The 21,161-nt window shown below is 38.2% G+C and overlaps 1 protein-coding gene across 8 annotated transcripts in view; it reads right to left on the reverse strand.

Annotated features, from left to right (window-relative positions):
- The window catches only part of LOC110100611 (ATPase family AAA domain-containing protein FIGL1), a 108,516-nt gene that overhangs the window by 51,074 nt on the left and 36,281 nt on the right, over positions 1 to 21,161 (reverse strand). For all 8 annotated transcript variants that reach the window (XR_003701745.1, XR_003701744.1, XR_003701743.1 and 5 more), the window contains exons 4-7: positions 16,706 to 16,950; positions 3,622 to 3,749; positions 3,402 to 3,520; positions 3,230 to 3,322 (exon numbers count right to left, since the gene is read on the reverse strand). Coding sequence is in view for 5 of the 8 variants with exons in the window: in XM_028697625.1 (XP_028553458.1) it covers positions 3,230 to 3,322; positions 3,402 to 3,520; positions 3,622 to 3,749; positions 16,706 to 16,950 (585 nt within the window). In the remaining 3 variants the exon portion in view is untranslated. The remainder of the gene's footprint in view (positions 1 to 3,229; positions 3,323 to 3,401; positions 3,521 to 3,621; positions 3,750 to 16,705; positions 16,951 to 21,161) is intronic.

Raw genomic sequence — 21,161 nt, forward strand, 5'->3', positions numbered from 1 at the left:
GTGCTCCAACATATCACACATGAAGGGGGTATTTGTTGATTTATGTTCCAACAAGAGAGATGAAAAAACTTGGAAGTTGGTTCCATGTTGCCAATGATTCATGCAATTTAAAACTTGGAGCTTTGAGAATGCTCCAAGCATTATGCACGAAAGAAGATTCCCCATTCCTCCATGAATGTTTTGGATTCATGGAAAGAGGAGATGCACATTTGAAAGGAATTTCCCTATGTCCTTTAGAGTTTTGGACTCAATTAGGAGATGGAAGAATTGATTTCCTAAGATTTTAGGAGACATTTCTAAACCAATTTTGACATGATTTAGAAACTCGGATAGGAGAGATCGATCCCTATGACTTCTAGGAGATTTAAGATCAATTTGGGGCATGATCTAAGAAGAACCTAGAATGCATGCATGTGTAGATGATTATCCAAATTAGGGAATTTTGATCATTGAAAGCAATCAAGTATTTATTTTGTAAAATGTCGCACATAAACTTAACCAACAATATATTTTGTGGGATCTACAACATAGACTTTGGAAAGTCTATGGGTGACCTCACAATGATTTGATATTTTCATTAGTTGATTAAATTCATATTCAAGCACTCACAAAAAACTCTCTAGAGTTCATAAACTTCAACATATGCACACTTCTTTCAACTCGTATGTCATTTTTGCCATGACTTGTACTTGAAAGAAGGGTGCATGCAATTTTAATGAGTTTCAAGCTTATGAACATTCCCATATACTTAGTTTTCTTCAACAAACAATCAATTCAAAATTGTTACTCTACATTCTAAGTTTCATGTGATGCAAATCATAAATTTAATTAATCATTAATGTTATGAGGTTTGCTACATAGACCCTTGAAAGTCTATGTCTCACAATGACTAGAAATGCCCAAATCGATTAAATTCAATATATGCATTAAACAAAAACTCTAGAGGTAATTAATATTTTGCATGCAAAAGTTCTCCTAGATTTGGGTGTCTATTTTGTCATGACAATGCATCTAAATGAGAAGTGCATGCAACTAGTGACAATTCAAACCTATGCATTATCATTGACTTTGAGGTCAAATAATAGCATATACCCTAGGGCATGATTGTAGACGACGGGTGTCAAGCTCGATATGATGCACAAACATACATTTGAGAGGTGTTGGATAACAATCTGACACCTCTACATGTATCGAAATCCTCTCCGGGCCCTCACATGAGAGTCAACAAATGGAAATCACCAAATTTGCATAGTTTCGCGAAGTGGACAGCCAACAAAGGGATTTCGGGAGACCAAAAAAATTAGAGTTTCTAGGGACCTAAGGCTTTGGATCGTCAATCACATGCCATTGGCTAGGGAGCCTTAAGTTTTTGCCTAAATTTTAGTGTTATACCTCTCCCGATTTGTCCTAGCGCTCCTATCCGAGCTCCAAGCGCTGTCCAATCTCCTTTGAAGGCTCCAAGTCGCTGTCCAAGACTTTCCCAAGGAAGAAGACCGCCGTCCAAGCCTTTCCGGACGTCACCACCGCTGTCCAAACGTTCCAAACAGAGAATTTCACTGTTTGAGAGCTTCCGGAGGTCGTCGTTTGCTGTCCAAATATTCCAAACAGCAATTTGCACTGTTTTGAGGTTGCCGAAGATGGTTTGGAGAGAAGTAGAGGCTTCCTACCTTCTCTTAGCTGCAGCAAAGGCTGATTTCAACATGCCTTTGCCCTAGGTTTTGGAAGAAAAGTTCACCAGCAGCAGCAAGAATGGATTTTTTGCTCTCTAATTGAAGGAAGAAAGCAATGGCAGCGAAGAAGAACTCCTTTTCAGTCCAAAGATGAAGAAGACAGCAGCTAGGTAGCATGAAATCTCCTCCTCTTTCAACTTCAGCTCCCAAGAAAATGTATGGAAAGGGGGAGAAGGCTTGGCCGGCCCTCCCTCTTGGCTAAGTCGCATGCAAGAGGCCACCGTCGGCCTCTTCTCTTCACTTGAACAGGCTACACACAAGGGGAACACAGGGAGGCCTCCATCTCCCCCTCTCCTCTGGTCGGGACGCACACAAGCAAGAGCCGAACGGCTCTTGCCCTCTTCCTCTTCTCGTTCGGGACGGACGAACAAGCAGAGGGCCTCTCATCTCTCTCTGTCTCCCTCTATCTGGGACGGGCGAACCAAAAAACTGGAAGAGCCGGCTCTGCCACCCCTTTCATTCCATCTTGGAGATCGCAAGGCTAGGTGGCCTCACCGCCCAAAGGAGCCAATCCGAGCCCTCACGCGTGAAACAAGGGTTTTATCATGAATGGGATTCCAGATGAAATCTGAGCCCTTGATTTCAATTTCATATTTAGGCTTTCAATTTAGCCCAAATCAGTCAATTAGGGCTGAAATTGAGACCAAATTGGATTCGACTCAAACCGATTTGGGTCGGTTTGGGTTCAAGTGGGTCCGATCAAGTTAATTTCATGAAATTGAACTCGAATCGACGCCGAATTGCATCGAATTGGGCTCGACGACGCTCGACGGGGTTTGATTGGTTTTGATTTGATTTTAATTAAATTAAATTTGGTTTAATTAAATTAAATTGGGTCAATTTCACCTCGACGACATTCGATCGAGTCGAACAAGCGCGATCGAGCCTAATCGGGCTCAGTCCGGGTCGGGTCGATACGAAAATATTCGTCAACAGATGTATCAAAAAGGCAAGTCTAATGATTGTTGTGGATCGATTCCTAAGGTTAATATGGCCACAAATCGTCAAAATGAGTAATAAGCAATAGAATTAATATTTCATGCAGCACTCTTGGAATGAATGAAGGACTTGACAACTTACCCAAAACAAATGTAATAAGGTGAATGTTGAAGCATAAGATTTGATGTATTTAAATATTAATTAATATATCTTCAAAACAAACCTTCAACAAAAAGAAATAATACACTAACAGAACTTGCCGTATATAAGTTATCTACATGGGGGCAAGGAGCATAGACACATCCTGCATATAATTAAAGCATTCTTTCAATCAAAACCAATGACACCAAGGAGCCTTTTATGTATTATATACTTCAGCAACTAGATTACATAGAAATTTTTATTCCCACAAAGGAAAAAAAATATCACACATTGGAGCATCATATACTTGCAACCTATAGTATATCTGTCCATACTAAATGCAATAACAAACTTCGGATGCAAGCTTTAAAAGAAAATCAAGTCTGCGTAGAAAGGTATATTAGAAAAATAAACCATACCCATTTGCTTGTCAATGAACTAGCTGATATGTAAAAAAAGGTTGCTTTGGCTTCTCCAGCAATAGCTTTACCTATCATTGTTTTACCTGTTCCCTAAGATAATGCAAGAATCAAAGGAACATCTTAACTAATAATGCTATGAAAAACTTTATTTCTCATAAAAATTACTTACTGGGGGCCCAAATAAAAGTAGACCTCTTCCGGGAGAGCGACAACCTCGAAATATGTCAGGCCGCAAAAGAGGCCAAATAACCATCTCCGTAACACATTTCTTCGCATGTTCCAAACCAGCTGTAATGAGTCAGGTTAAGAATCCGCAAGCATAATTTACTAACCATGGAAAAGCTGAAACCAATAAAAAGAGGGTTGCTCTAGGAATATCTTAAAAATACCTATGTCATTCCATCGAACATTAGGGTCCTTGTCCATTATCTCATTACTAACATGTTCAATAAGACGTGGTTCTATATTTCTCAACTTCTCAGGAAGCTCCCCATCAGGACCACACAATATTTCCAAACTGACATCAAAAGCTTAAAAGTTGGATATTATCATATCGTATTGAAAGAGATCTTTGACTGAAGAGTTCATGATAATTAGAACTCAGAATCCTTAAGAATTGCTATAAATTTAGAAAAAAAAAACAAATAGATGAATCAAAGCATAATATTTATTTACGATTTGTAGTTACCTATTACAGCGTGACAGATTTGATGTCTCACAAGTGAATTTTCAGATAAGAGTTGTATAAGTTTAAGGAATGGGAAAGTGAATGTTTACCCCGAGCATCAAAACGAGAAGGAACCTGAAGTTCCAAAGAAATACCAATGAAAGAATTGAAGAACAAATTACTCAATAAACAATAATATAACATAAAATTGAAAGAAACCCAAGAATCATCCTTAACACTATAGCTTTTCTACTTATTTCAGTTTTTACCCTTTTGGACAGATCATTTTTAGATATTTATATGCTCCATAAAGCTCATGAGCGAGTGCCAGAAAACTACTGATTTTTCAGCAGACAGACAGTATGTTGGATAACGCACGTCCAGCGAATTTGTCCTCATTGAGGCCATATATATTTATTCTTCAAGGCTTCCTACAGTAAAAGCCACGGGATTAGCATCCTCTCGGGATCACTGGAGAAAACCATCAATTAAAGATGTCGTGAGTCTCCATTTTAATATTTTGGCGCCATGATGGCTTCTTGTCATTTAATGACGATGCATTGTGCATAGAGGGGATGGAAGGCAGATGAAGAGATGATACTAAGCTCTGTAAAGATCCAATGAGTCAACCCTTTAGGTTTTGTCCCAGTCTAAATATTCAAAATGTGTGAGGCGAACATTAGGCTTTATGCCTCAAGTCAGGTCTTTGGTTGAACTAAGGGCTTGACTAGTAGCCATAGTATTCCCACGTCCAAGTTTATCCCGATAAATTAACAGTGTAAAACATGCCAGGGAGAGTGATTTCATGGAAACATCAACAAACACATGGCATGTTCAATAACAAATGGATCACGTGGCTCAGAGGCTTAAAAGAATAGCCATTGGCGAGTTTGTGGGTTTTATATCATGATTGATGTGTGCCACCAATCAGGCATAACCGCTCAGTCCAAAGGAATTTAACCCATCCTTAACATCTAAAAAGCTAAAATCATAACCAACTTAGTTACAAAGATATGACATGCATTCTTTTATGAACGTTGATCTATTTATAACTTCAGCACCCTTGTCATATTTTTATTGCAATGAGCGGATTGCGTCAATTAAAAATATTTAGCAATCACTGCTATTTTGTTGGTACTTCAATTTTTTCAATTAATTTGTAGCTTTTATGGTAATTTTTTGTTTACCAGATGAAGGCTCATCCTCTTTGTCATCAGGAGAGGAATTTATGTGGCCCTTTATTGGGTGTCAAGTCTAGGAAGCCAACACTATATTCATTTTTGGCCATCTTTAGGTGCACTGATTCCAAAACATGCTTGGCAGAGCAGATAAGGGAAGAACTTTCAGGAGCATTTGCAAGTTAGAATAGTCTCGAAAATAGTTTACCACATTGTCTAGCAGGGGTTCAATAGAATTCTTCTTAAAGTAGGTGGTGAAGTATTAGATCCTTCATACTCTAATCAAGGCAGGTACAAAGCCGAAAACACTGATTATTGTTGAACTTGTTTGGAAGCAGACTAGGTAAATTCAAAGCTTTATTGAGGAATAATCATAGCCGCTCTTCTAATGTGGCATGCTAATGTGGGATGACATATGGCACCGTGGGCACCAATAGTTGGCATGGCATAGTCCTAGGTCCCAACATGCCAATAATGTGTCCTAATAAGAAATTTAATGGCGTATACTATGTTTAACTAGTAAAATAGTTTTAATGCTCACATGTTGCTCCATAGTGGGTCTACGTGTCTTCTAATGCAACAGAAATTATATTAATTATTGACTAGATGCTCCCAACACAAAATAACGTCATCAAAAGTAATGATACTAGGTTCTTATGTAATAATGCAAATAAAGGAGGGCTTTCTATCTTCAAAACAAATATTAGTATAATTTTACTTTGTTTGTGGATGTGTAATTACACGACCAGACTATGAATGTGACAGATTTTTTATTGTTCAGAATTGTTTGTTAACAGGAAACCTACTCCTTTAGAGGTAGTTTTGTAGGTTGAAAAAGAAATGAAATGTAAAAGGAATGCATTGTAAAAGGATTATAATGTAAAAGGAATACTTTAGAGTTGTTTGGATAAATATAAAATAAATGCATGATATTACTTTTTTTGTTAATTTGGTTTGAAGTAAAATGAGTGCATTGTAAAATCCAAAGAGGTTGGTGGTCAACGACGGTGGGTGGCGGTGGTTGTAGGGGGTGACGGCGATCGGCAATAGTTTCCCATGGCTGCAGTGTTGGTCGGCACTAGCCAGAGGCAGGCAACAGCGGATTGCGAATGTGGTGGCCGATGGCAGCAGCGACAGTCGGCAGCGATTATGTATTAAACTTTTACACTGCATTTGTTTTACTTCAAATCAAGCACCAATTTTCTTAAACTCCCAGCATTGGAATACTTTACAGCCCTTTTATTTCAAACCAAACAACCCCTTAGTCCCTTTTAGAGTTAAAATGAGTTGAGGAAGAGTTGTACACAACCCTATCTAAAATAATGAGTAGTTCTTTATCGAAGTCCAATTTAGTGTGTTCGTGTGTGTGTGTGTGTTTGTGTATATATATATTGGATCTTGTGCATTTCATTGAAAAATTATACGTCCGGAAATAGTCAAAAAAACATGGGAACACTTCCATGTGAATCCTATTAAGGGGCATCCAAGAATGCATATTGGCCCCTCCTAATGACGCATATTTTCGTATCGACCCGACCCCGATCGAGCCCAACTAGGCTCGATCGCGCTCGATCAACCCAATCAATCGTTGTCGAGGCAAAATCGACTCAAATTAAACCGAAATTTAATTAAATTAAATTCATTTTAATTTAATTAAAATCGAATCAAATGAAATCAAACCACGTCGAGCGTCGTCGAGTCCAATTCGACGCGATCCGGCGCCAATTCGAGTTCAGTTTCACAAAATTAACTTGATCGGACACAATATGACCCAAACCGACTCAAACCAGTGTGAGTCGAGTACGATGTGTGCTCAATTTCAGCCTTAATTTATCAATTGGGTCTAAATTGAATTCCCAAAATCAGATTTCTTGATCTAGGGCTGAGATTTCATCTCAAATCCCACAAAACTTTATGTCAAATCCCTCGTTTCACACGTGAGAAGCCCGATTGGGTCCTTTGGGCGGCGGGACCTGCTGTCCTCGTGCTCTCCAAGAGCACGCAAGGGAGAGGGAGAGTCATTCGGCTCTCCCATTTGGTTCGGCACTTCCCAGACATAGCGGAGAGGAGAGGGGAAGCCTTCGGCTCCCTTGCTTGCGTGCGTCCCGACCAGAGAAAGAGGGGGAGACGGAGGCCTCCCTGTGTTCCCCTTGCGTGCAGCCCGTCCAAGTTAGGAGAAGAGGCCGACTAGGGGTCTCCTTGCATGTGACCTAGCCAGGAGGGGAAGCCGAGGCAAGGGACTTGAGATGATTTGAGAGTTCGTTGCTGTCTTTCTCCTCGCTCTCTCAAAAATCTGTAGCAAAGAACTGTTGTAACTCTTTTCTTTTGCTCTTAGGAAGTGGTAGGAAGCATCCCCTTCCTTCCAAGTCAACTCCGGCGACCACTTGACAACGAAATTAGCCTCCAGAGGCTTTCAAACGGCATAACCTACTGTTTAGAACGTTTGGGTAGCAAGCAATCAGTTCCGGGAGCCTTCCAAATATTGAAAGCTACTGCTTGGAGCGTTCTTGGACAGCAAACTGCTGTCCGGAGCAGTTTGGACAGAAAATCCAAACTTCGGAAAGGCTTGGACAGCAGCGGTAACATCCGAAAAGGCTTGGACAGCGGTCTTCTTCCATGGGAGCAGCTTGGACAGCAACTTGAAGCCTTCAAAGCAGCTTGGACAGCTGCTTGTAGCCTTCAAAGGAGCTTGGATAGCATTTGGAGCTTGGATTGGACGCTAGGACAACTCGGCCACCGGGGTGAGGTAAAATTCTAAAACTTAGTGAAACCTAGGGGCCCCCAAGGCCATTGATGTGTAGTTGACATCCCCAAGCCATAGGTCTCTTAGAAACCTCATTTGTTTGCTTCCCCAAAACCTATTTGCGCTGTCCTCTCCGCAAAACAGTAAAAAACTAGTATTTTTTTACTTGTTTGCTCTCTTGTGAGAGTCAAAGAGGCATGCCAACGCATGTAGGGGTGTTGGATTGATATCCAACACCTCTCAAATGCATGTAATAGCAATCATATTGTATCAAACTGTCGCCTATAACAAACCTAGGCTTCATCGTCATAGCACCCAATTTTGGAGGCTATGATTTGGCCAAATGAATTGCATGTTGTTTAGAATTTAGATTATGCCAAAATTGATCTAAATAAAATAGTGTAGATCACTTTCTCTAAGGATTGCATACTTCTAAATTTATTGGGAGATTGCTAATCATGTTCATTTAATTTGTAGGGCAAACTTGGGATAGATGTGGGTTTACAAAGACCCATAAGCCACCCCTTGTGTGCTCTTGAATTACTTAAATATGCATTGTATCTCTTAATTCTCATGGATAAGGATGATAACGAATGTTCCTCTAGCATGCAAACTATCCAATTTTTGTGTCATGACAAAATTGATATAAACTTTGGAAAGTTTGCATGTAGGAATTGATAGTCTCTAAAAGTTAGTGAATGTGAATGTGTTTGGTTGGAAACAATATCACTAGCAACCGATCTTTGTGGGGTTTCTCATAGATCCTCAAAGGTCTATGTTGTAGACCCCATAATGTCTATGGCCAACCAAATTCATGATTGATCTTTTCACTAAATTTAGAGCATACAAGTGATAATCATTGTTGGTTTACATCCATCACATTTGGTATTTGAAAATTAACCAAATGGGCTTATCTAAACCTTGAAGTGGGCTTGAGATATGACATGGGCCCTCAAAGGCCCATGAGCCCTCACGCTCAAGTTTACTTAACTCCATTTGTGTGAGTTTCCAAATCCAATAATCGAATGAAATGATCAAAATCCTTAGAGATTGGAACCTCACATCAATGTTTTAATAAATCAAATCCTATCAAAAAGGATCTTTAGGACCTTCCTAGAAAACCTTCGATCACCATTCATGACAAAATTGATTGGATTGTTCTTAGAAACTTCAGGTGTGTTTTCATGCCTTAACATGAGTCAAAATCATATTTCCTAGATCTCTTGCTAGGATTACCAAGCTTCCAAAGTTTCTAGATCATGCCAAAATTGATCTATAGTCCTCTCCAAAGCCTTAGGAAATCATTCTTCCCTCTCCTAATTAAGTCCAAAACACTCTAAAAGACATAGGAAAATTCCTTTTATATGTGCATCTCCTCTTTCCATGGATCCAAAACATTCATGGAGGAATGGGGAATCTTCTTTCGTGCATAATGCTTGGAGCATTCTCAAAGCTCCAAGGTTTAGATTGCATGAATCATTGGCAACTTGGAACCAACTTCCAAGTTCTTTCATCTCTCTTGTTGGAACATAAACCAACAAATATCCCCTTCATGTGTGTCATTTTGGAGAACCCTCAAAGGTCTAAATCATTTAATCACATAAATCTTCAAGGCTTTATCTTTTATATGTGCATCTCCTCTTTCCATGGATCCAAAACATTCATGGAGGAATGGGGAATCTTCTTTCGTGCATAATGCTTGGAGCATTCTCAAAGCTCCAAGGTTTAGATTGCATGAATCATTGGCAACTTGGAACCAACTTCCAAGTTCTTTCATCTCTCTTGTTGGAATATAAACTAACAAATATCCCCTTCATGTGTGATATTTTGGAGAACCTTCAAAGCTCTAAATCATTTAATCACATAAATCTTCAAGGCTTTATGACCAAATCCTAAGTCCAAACCTTTATTTTGTTAAGACATGGAATTAACAAGTGAACAATCCTCTTTCATGCATAATGCTTGGAGTATTCTCAAAGCTCCAAGTGTTAGGGTGCATGAATCATTTGAAACTTGGAACCGAATCAAAACCAACAAAGATCTACTCATGCAAGATATCCTAAGGCTCCTCAAGCCTTTAAATATGTCGTTGCATGAGTCGTTTAATTTTAGGACCAAATCCTAAATTCCTTTCATCATTTGTTTGTTGAGACAAAGTCAATAAACAATCATTTACCTATCCTTTTCATGCGTGATTATTTGGGACCTCTCAAGTCTCCAAATATATCTTTGCATGAATCATTTGGAGCTTAGGGCCAAATCTTAAACTCCCTCCTTCGTTTGTTGAGTCACAAAATCAATAAATAGATACCCCTCTCTTTCATGTATGATAATTTGAAATCTCTAAAAGTTCCAACCAATATCATTGCATGGTCGTAAACCTTAAAAATAAATTCTAAGTCACTAATCTTTTGTTTGTTGAGACAAAATCAACAAACAATCATCATCCCTCTTCGGACAACAAATGCTCAAAGAAATTCCTATGATTTGCAACCTCTAAGTTGCATTTCCCTCTCTCTTTCCTACAAGCCAAGATCGTAGGAGAGCTTCCAAATCCATCTTCATGCTCTCAAACCCAAGTTGAGAGAATGAATTCCCCTCTTTGAACTCCAAATGTTCAAAGAGGTTTTAAAATCTTGCAACCCAAAGATGCATCTTCTCTTCTCCTTTCTACAACTCAAAAGTTGTATGAAAGTCTCATACAAATCTCCTATTTGTTGAATCAAAATCAACAAGTAGTTCAATCCAAAATCATTTATTTATTGAACAAAATTCTACAAGTAATCCGATATCAAGCAAATGAATCAAATCCTAATTTTCTTTCATTCTCCTAACCCAAACTAGGTGAACGAGCTCCTCTCTTTGGACACCAGAAAGTCCAAAGAATCCTTGACGTGTAGGCCAAACCTACACATAATTCTCTTATGTTTGCTTAATTTAAATCTAGCAAACTGAATACCCATCAGTGAACATAAAAGTTCAATGATAATCTTTCTTGATTTGTAACCCCAAAGTTACAAATCCTTCTTACCAATTGAGCTAAATTCAATAAGTGACTCACCTCTGTTTGCCTAATCCAAATTATGCAAATGAAATCCAACTCATTGAATATGAAAATTCAAGGAGCATCATTTTGATTTGTAGCCTCAAATCTATTAATCTTCCCTCACTTCTATAGGTTCCAAAGGCTTTAGAAGATATCATATCCTAGCCCAAAAGCTATAGGTTCTCTCTCCCCCAACTATAAAGTTGTAGGAGATTTCCCCTCTCTTTAGCACCAAAAGCTAGAGGGAGTTCTTCTGCATTTAGCCCAAAAGCTAAATATTGGATTCCTATCTTTCTCTTTTTAGCTCCAAAAGCTAAGGAGAATTCTTCCACATGTAGCCCAAAAGCTATATGTTGGACACCCTTTCTTAGACCAAAAATCTAAGTGATCTCTTTCACTCAACCTAAATTGAGTAGCCTCTCCTATGACATTTAAAATGTTAAACACATAGATATCCCTTAGGAGTTGTCCTTTCTGTTGAAGTTCATCCTACCCTAATGGATGAATTTCATCAAGTCCTAAGTGAAACCCCCCAGGCATGTCTATCTTACTATATTAGATAGACACCTCTCTTATCCAAACACTAAGAGAACTCCAAAACACCTAAAAATTACTGAGGTTCCTTTTGATACAATAATCAATCATCTACCCCAAAAGATAGGATGTCTATATTATTGTGTCTTAGGATTCATAAGTAACAGACTTGTCCAAAAGCAAGTAGTGGTTACTTTATGGGTTTTTCATAACCCTCCTAAATATGAAACTTTTAAAAATCAAATAAAATCTTTAAGTTACAAAACAACTTAAAGTAAAACCACCCTTGAATAAAGATTAAACATCTTCATTCCAAAATGAAATCAAACACCCTTAGGGTGACATGCTACATAATCATCACATACTTAGGTGCACAGCCACTAGGCATGCTAGGACTAGAATTTTTTTTTGTGCACATGTGATTGATGATTTGGTGTGATTGCCCTTGGATTTTCTGTGTGTGGACACTTTCCCTTAAGTAGATAGTATAGAAATATACATTGTTCTTCTTGCCGGTGGTCATATCTAAAGAGACTGCTCATAAATAATAAAATGCTTACATGACAGATGCTGCTTAAAACCCATCAAAGATGTGGCCAATAGGGTAGAAGCATGTGTTTAGCACTCTAAGTGCTAAACAAAATTTTGGATGTAATGCTTTATTATATATAAACTGCTTCTAATCCACTGCAGGTTTGAGTCTCTTTTCTTTTCAAAAATGTATTTGATAGAAGTAGGATGTAAAACTTGTGGGGATCTGGATCAAAAGAAGGTGAACCAAACGGATGTACCAGTGGAAGGTGAGGCCTCAGGTTTACTTGAAAGATAAAGCTTCAAGCCCACACAAGTAGAGTCTGTAATAATTTGACTAGGTTGTATAATGGCAGGCAACTCAACTGTCAAACCTGTTTGTAATAACTTGGACTCTGTTTACATTTCTTGCACTTTATTTATAAATAAAAGCATGTTTGATTGTTTACCTTATTGTGCAATAGAAATGCATTTTTTTCCTAGGTTTCTTTTCTTGCTTTTGCCTGGACTGTTTGATGGGTAGGCTAATGCTATCAAATATTACTGTATTTTTATTTTTATTTGAACATTAGTATGTTTTATGTTCTTTTCTTTTTTTTAGCTATCTAATGATGGGAAAGCATCCAATGAACATTGTAGGTTGTGCGAAGGGGCTTGGTAAACCTTTGGTTAGCTGGCTCGATTGGTCCTTGGCTGCTGCTGGTTCACGGGTTGGCTTATGGTCCACAGTTTTGGGGCCTATGGTGATGTTTGGAGAAGGTTGGGGTTGAGCTCAATTTCTTAGTAGCTAGCTCATTAATGATGAGCTGAAGTTTAGTAGCTCATTAATGTTCTAAAGATAAGCTCATTAAGTTGGATTCAATTTTTGGAGTGGACTTGTCCCTTCTCCTTCCCCTTTCTTCTTGTCTCTTGAGAAATCGTGGCTATGTTTTCTGTGCTGGCTGAATTTCGTGCCTAGACTTCTTGGTTCTCACGGTGGTTGTTGGTTTTCCGAGCTGGGGGTCTTCTCGTGGCTTTAGATGCCTCGGTTCCGTGCGGTTCCCCTTGGTTCCCGTGGTTGCTCCTTCAGTTCCTGAGCTGGGTTGTTTTCCGTGAAAAGCAATGGGGAAATTCATGACTTATGATGCTTGGGTTGTTGTAGAAATTCATTAAAAATGGTTGTTGGTATTCTCCTATCTTGCCTATAAATATAAGATGTTTTTGTGAAGAAGAGAGTTGATTATTGTGAGCAAATTTGCTATTGACCTGTGGGTTATTGGAAAATCTTGCGAGCTTGTTCCATTCTTCTTCTCCACCCCCTCTGGAAATCTTACGAGCTCTTTCCACCCTTCGTCTTGGCTTCTAACCTCTTTCGTCTCTCCACAAGTCCACTCCATCTGTATCCTTCTTCTTGAGCTTTGGTGGTGATTGTTGGTTAACTTGGAAGCATTTGTTGGAAGAATTGGATGATCTTGCAATGGTGGACCATCAGTTTGCTAACCCTATGCACTTATCTTATTTAGCATACATTTCGATGCATGTGAGGAACCCGCTCTAACGGTTGTCTGAGGATAGCATTGTTTTTTTTTATTTCTTTATTTCTTTGAAGTCTCTTTGTGTTTCTTTGTCGAATTTTGAATGTTATAGCTGATTGCTACTATTTGAATAGAGTTTGGTTTGAGTTCTATACATTATTCTCTTTGTTTCAGTTTTCTTACTAGCGTGTGCTTCCATCATAGGCTCTCAGGACAAAAATAAGTTTTCTATCCATTAAAATGTAAACAATCTAAAAATGAAATTCGGCTCCATGTTTTTTTAAATAAGAAAATTGCATGACTCCCTTCAAGAAGCTAAGTTTTCAAAAATTAAAATAAACATTCATAGCCCCTAAATGTGTTGTATATAGAAAGTCCTCATTTAAGGATTAGATAACAAAAAGTCTTTATTTATGAGTCAGCATATGCATACCTACATGCATAGGCATCTTGGCCTCAAAGCCAAGCTATAAGCCCTACCTTCCTAAATGAAATAGCCTTCCACTCTACATTTGCATTGAGACCAAGATACATGGTTTTAAAAACCGATTAGGGGGGGTTTAGCTGGTATGAAATAGCCTTCCACTCTTCCAAACACAAGACTATAGAGAGACATTCCTATTGGAGTTCTAAAATTAGTTCTATTAAATCATAAAACATCATCTAACCTTAAGTATATGTATATATATATATGTATGTATATATATATATGTATGTATATATCAAGGCAGAGATGGCTCGGTTAGATGGAGTTTGCGGCGGCCTGGAGTAGGGAGGAAACTATATGGATTAGGGCAGGTTGGGTAGATGAAATCATAGAAGCAGGTAGGAGCTCGGTCTTGGCTAGAGGAAGGCGTCAGATGAGGAGTCTACGGCTAGGGCTATGGAGTTCGGGTCAAGGTTTCGATTGGGGTAGCTCAAGAAGTCTGAAGCAATGATGGGAGTGTGAGGTGAAGATGGGATGTAGGTTTGAGATTGGGTGTGAAGGTCAGCTGAAGGAATCGTGACGAACAGAGGGCTAGGGGTTTCCAGTTTGCTGGAGTCGAGCGTGGGAAGAAGAACAAAGGTTTCGTTTGGCTTTCTTGCGACGACGTTAAAGAACAGCGATTGAGGCAGGTTTTCCACATATATTGTGGAGAAGTGACTAGAGAGGCGCCGAATGCGCAGTACCTCTGCCCAATTTCGACAAAATTTCAGTATGATTTGGTAGGTGCGAATTTTTATTTGATTTTCTTTCTTTTTTTTAAGATGGTTGTAGGGGTTAATAATAAGGGAATTTATTTATTTACTAAATATTTTAATATTATTTTACAGACTAAAAGATGCTAGATGAGTGGAGAATGAGTGTGTTAATCCTATTTTTAAGAATAAAGGTGATACACAAGATTGTGCGAATCAAAAAGGAATTAAGTTAATGTGTCATACCTTAAAACTATTGGAGAGAGTTATGAATCATAGATTGCATCATGATACTAATGTTTCTCAAAATCAATTTGGATTCATGTCGGGTAGATCTATCATGGAAGATATACATTTATTGAGAGGTTTGATGGAGAAGTATAGAGAGAATAAGAAGGATTTAAATATGATATTTATTGATTTAGAGAAAACATATAATAAAGTTTCAAGAGAAATGCTATGGAGAATTCTAGAAAAGAAAATGGTTAATAATGCTTATATTCAAGTCATTAAAGATATGTATGTAGGAGCTGTTACTTGTGTTCAAACACAAAGTGGTTTGACCAAGTATTTTTCTATTTCAATTGGATTACATCAAGGATCAGCTTTGAGCCAATATCTTTCTGCTTTAGTCATGGATGATCTCACGAGATATTTGCAATAGCTTGTACCCTAGTGTATGTTTTTTGCTAATGATGTTTTCTTATTGATAAGACTAGAAAGGGAGTTGAAAGTAAACTTGAATTATGGAGGTCAACCTTAGAATCTAAAGGCTTTTGTTTGAGTAGATCTAAAACTGAATATATGGAGTGTAATTTTAGTAATTTGCAATAGCTTGTACCCTAGTGTATGTTTTTTGCTAATGATGTTTTCTTATTGATAAGACTAGAAAGGGAGTTGAAAGTAAACTTGAATTATGGAGGTCAACCTTAGAATCTAAAGGCTTTTGTTTGAGTAGATCTAAAACTGAATATATGGAGTGTAATTTTAGTAATTATAGTTTTTGTGGGAGGATTGTGACATCGGGTGATTAATTCATTAATAAGAGTACACAATTTAGATATCTTGGATCTTTTGTTCTGAGTGATGGTAAAATAAATTGGATATTATTAGTAAAATTCAAGTTGGATGGTTGAAATGGAGGAATACATCGAGCTTGTTGTGTGATAGAAAAGTCCCGCTCAAACTTAAAGGAAAATTTTATAAGATTGTGGTTGGATATGCAATGCTTTATGGTGCAGAATGTTGGCCATTAAAAGAGAAGCATAATATTAAGTTAAGTGGTGCAGAGATGAGGATGTTCAGGAGGATGAGTGGCTTTACTCTTAGAGGCAGGATACGAAATGAGCATATATGTGAAAAGGTTGGAGTAGCTCCAGTGGAAGATAAGATTAGAAAGAGTCGCCTTAGATGGTTTGGTCACAAAAAATGGCGACCTTCCGATGACTCGGTTAGGAAAGTAGATGTATTATATTTGACTAATGTTAAGAAAGATAGATGCAGTCCTAAAAAAACTTGGTTAGAAAAATATTAGAAATAACCTTTTTTTTTAATTTAACTTTTAACAGGGCATAATAGAGAAAAAGAATTCATGTAGCCGGCCCCACAAAGTGGGATAAAGGCTTGTAAGGATTCATGTTGTTGTTGTTGTACAGTATTAAGCCACTTTTGAAAGTATTTTTAGACAATCAAGGTCAAGAACAATGCATAAAGGACCCATAAAGTCAAACCTAAATAGATATGATAAGTGTTGTGAACAGAGAATTATTTGAGTTCTAGATCATGATAGGTAGTTTCAATCTAATCTTCTTTTTATCCTTCAATTTTCCCACCAATATCTGGATGATTGGATTTTAATTTCCAATAAAAAAAGTCAGATTGCATTTACATTGACTTTAGCATTTGAGATATTTAACGTGACTACCAGAAATTGTGTTACTTTGTGTGGCAAACCTGAGTCTGCACATTCTTGTGAAGCCTTTACTAATCATAAAAACTATATCTGAAAAACTAAATTGAAAACAAGAAAAAACATGGTGCATCAGCTCAGCACAAGTTCATATTCCACTTAGAGCACAAACCATGTTCTTGTAGAATCATCCAACAAATCATCATTTTTCTCTGAAATCCGTGAGCTTATTGTATTTCCAGCATTCCCCCCGTTTGATTTAATGGGAGGTACAAAATTACCACGAAATCCACGGCGTGGAAATCCAGACCTCATGCCATAGTTTCTTGCTGTTCCAGCCGGATTATTCTCCACATGTGCAGATATAGCGGGATTTAAAGAACCCCTACCACTGTGCTTTCGCCTGGCATCCATTTCCTGGAAATAGATTATATTTCTAATATAAGTTTCAAAACATTTTGAACATTAATAATTAGAAATAAACCCCTTTCTTCTAATGGAGTAAAGCATACCCTTGAAGAATGCTTAATACAAACATATCCATGAAGAAAAGAAAATTCTCCTCAGTACAACTTCGCAAGCTAATCCAAAAATGCACAACCACAAAACTGCATGCTCATGCAAGCTAACTCAAGTATGTACATCAAAGCATGCACACTTGCAAATAACCACAAACGCAAAGACATAGGGTGTCACTCACATAATCACACAAAGGAACATGCAGGAGTTGAATTCACACGATCCATATAACCATACATTTAAAACGAATTAAACAGAAAAAAGTAAGCATAGTGGTAAGTATGGCCTGAAGTGTTCTAATTCAGGCATACAAAATGGTAAATCATAGCAGCTGATCTATGACAACTTGAATGCATATGGAGGAACCATTCTAAAGTAGCAAAAAGCATACCATGGGCCATTTTTTAGGAAGAAAGATGTCACTGAATATTAAGAAACGATCAAATCAATTACATTTAACAACATTGTGATGGTTTCGTTCCAAATTTTTGAATCAGACATTGATAAACAGCAACCATGAGCCATGCCAGAGAACTCCAAGAAAGGGAAAAAAGGAGAACATGGTAAATTAAACCGGGGAAATTGGAGAAAATAAAAGAGAATGTGGAGATAATTTTCTGGATGCCTTTCATTGTCCAAAACATGCCACCTTAATACCACCTTCTTCTGAAAGCTTTTTGATGAGGACATCCATAGAAGATTCCGGCACACCATCGGAGGGGTCGTCGAGCGACGGCCATGATTTAGAGTCTTTATTTTTGAAGTTTTATCATGTTTTTCCATTTGTACCCCTATGAGGGAGTTAGTGTTTATTGTAGCCCAAGGACATTATTGTCTTTTATTTCCAGTTAGCCTATATATAGGCTTTATCATTGTATTTGCTACTTAGTTTTTTTATGAATGAAAAGTTACATTTCATGTTCTCTTTGTGAGTGCAAACCTCCTCGATCTCTTAGTGAGTTCATAGGAGAAACTATATCTCTTTGTGACTTCTAGGTTTTCTTGTCCTTCGCTTTTCTTTTTATTTCTCTTGATCAAGTCGTCGTTGCGAAGATTTGGATTGAAGTCACTTGTGGGAGATTGGAATTTCATTCTTTGGATCCCTAGAATTTTCCCCACAACCTCCCCCTCCCTTGCTCACTGCCGCCGTCCCTCCTGGACTGCCCAGGCCGCCGGCCTACAGCCCCCCAACCCGTTGGCCAGCAGCCACCGGCCAGCCCACCAGCCCGCCGGCTCCCTCCCCCCCTTGCCGCCGCCTCCTTCCCCCTCTGAATTTCAAATTTGAAATCCCCCCCTTATTGGAATTCAATTTGAATTCCACAATTAAACCCTTCCATCCTTCCCAAAATCTGAGAAAATTTCAGGATTCCTGAAATTCCCTTTATGTGAGCTCTCTACCTAGCCGCCCCCTTCAAGCCTTCACGCCGGCCCAATCCCGGCTTCTCCCTTGCCACCACCACTCGTTCTCGCCCTCCCTTGATATTCATTTTCTACTGGCAATGACGTATGGCGGATCCGGAGCTTGAAGGCGGACTTGTGTTTGACGTCCAAGTGAATATTCAAATCCTTCGATCCCCCTTCTTTGACATGAGACAACGACACAGTGGGAAGTTACTTGGATCGAATCCTCCCCACTCTTGTGCACGTCGTCGACCGACAATTTGCAGACTACGAGTGGATCATCGACGGTCAACCTTCCTTTCCACATCCACATCCTACGCCTACCTCTCCATCACTACGGATCGCCGACACCGTCTACCTCGGAGTGGTCTCATTTCTTGTGTGGTTCTTCTTCCTCCGACAACCCTAGACATAGAAGAGTGCTTTTAAGCCTCAAGGTGAGACGATCACTATGTTAACCGCCGGATTCTAGTTGGTTATTCATTGTCATTACTTTTGATCGAGGTTGTTATTATATATATCTTGCAAATTTAGTTGTAATAACTTGCCTAGACTTTGTTAAATTCTAAGATCTCTATTGAAGTGTCAATTGGGAGAAGCATTAAAATTGCATTATCATTATTCTAACAAACTCTTATTAATTTCTAAGAAACAATTCCTGGTTTCACATCACTTTTCTATTTAACAAAGCAGCATTGGACGCTTGCCTCTCTAACTAATAAAATCCTAACTACTTGAAAAGGACACATAAGGCATATGTTTTCATTTTTCATTGCCATAAGACAAATCTAGCCTTTGCGGAAATCAGTTTGCCATGCTGGAGGTCACTAGTGGACCATTGATTTCAAAGACGGTCATGGTTTCAAAGACGGTCGCTCGAGCTGTGTCTGCTGCAGAGGACTCGCCGATATGGGCCAAAATACAATGTCAACTTATTTGATTCCCACTTCGGTTAATTCTATGGTAAACACTAAAGAATAGCAAACAATTCACGATATATTTGCAAGCTAATCAAAATGGATGACAGCAATCAATAGTACAGAACTTTTTTAAGTCATGTCAAAAGTTGCTAATATTCATACTTTGTTTTTTTTTTATCCAAATGTCAAATAACACACGAATAGAAGACACATAAGATAACGAACTAATAAAAAATCGCATAAACAGTAGCATAAGTACACTTGGCCAATTAATTATCAGCAATCCAAAAAATCCATCATTTTATCTGAATGCTCCTCAAATGGGGTTTCCATGCTCACATTCTTTTGGTTCAGCAATTCTGAATATTGAAGACGGATTAACAAATGTAAAAACTAAAGCAGATGGATTAACAAATGTAAAAACTAAAGACTGACCATTCAACCTTTATGGTGTCATTGAAAATTCTCCAATAACCATGTCAGTCTTCATGTAGGAATAAGACCAGCACTCTTATGAAAGTAATATATCAATTTGCTAGAACATGTCTAAACATAAGAGTTGCCTTAATTTTGTTAAGTTAGCAAAAGTGATGTTTTACTTGGCTATGTTTCAGTAAAAAGTCACTAAATTTTTATTATTTTGGGCAGGAAATTCTAAAGAAGAAAAATGTGAAAGAACTTCAGTCTAGCACCACGGTCCAATAATGACAGCACCACCATGCCCTCAAACAAAGGACTCAGGGCCATGGTTTAAAATTGCGCAATAAAAGGCGCGCCTTACCGCAATGTGGTCCCTTTAAGCCTTATAACCTACGCAATAAGTTAAGGTTTTGAGGCTTACGCCTCAAGTTTAATGAGGCGCGCCATAAGGTGTGCCTCGCCTCACATTTTTTAGGCGACGCCTCTAATAAAATTAACCTTTTTTTTTCAGTTCCGACCCCTAATTGCGCCTAGTGAGATGTCGACATGGCATCAACATTTAAACCCTGATAAAGGTCGAATGTCAGACGCTGCGTTACGGTTTTCAAGTTCCAGCAAACGTTCCAACTTCCAAACATTCACTCCGGAGCAATTCCAAGCATTCCCTCAGTTCCTTCTCAGATGTCGTCACCCACCAAGAAAAAAGCAATTTGCTGCCATGATTTCTGTTCAGTCTATGTATTTTATGGTTATGTTATGCGTAGGTGTTCAAGGTTTTGAAGTTCTTCATTTTTTTTATGCTTACGCTATGCGTATGCGGTGCTTCTCGAAACTTTTTAAATGTTTGATTGATACTTTGATTCCATTGAGTTTTCTCTGTATTTAGGGTTTATGAATTTATGTTGAAATTTGAAACATAAACCATAACTAAATGTTAAGCACCGAGTACTCTATGCATATGTTGTGCATACTATATGAGTATGTTATGCGTATATTGTGCGTAATAATTGCTTATGTTGTGTGTACATACAGCGTGCGTACTTTATGCGTGCGTATACTTTGCTGTCATATTTTCTGAAATGTGCGTTCTTTGTGCGTATGTTGTGAGTACTCTATGCGTATATTGTGCGTGATCGTTGCTTGTGTTGTGCGTATTTTATGTTTATGTTGTGCGTTTTTTGTGCGTATCTTATTTACTTATTATATATGTTTTTATTTTTTAAAATTTTCAGATATATGTTCGTCCAATTACCTATCGATGCTATGTTTCTACTTTTCGATCAATCTGTGATAACTTTGCTCGGTAAATTTCTACTTAAGTCGTGGACACATTGAAACGGTTGAAGATCATACAGTTTTTGCAATTTT

The sequence above is a fragment of the Dendrobium catenatum genome, unplaced genomic scaffold (genome assembly GCF_001605985.2).
Source record: "Dendrobium catenatum unplaced genomic scaffold, ASM160598v2 fragScaff_scaffold_981, whole genome shotgun sequence".
NCBI classification, from domain to species: Eukaryota; Viridiplantae; Streptophyta; class Magnoliopsida; order Asparagales; family Orchidaceae; genus Dendrobium; species Dendrobium catenatum.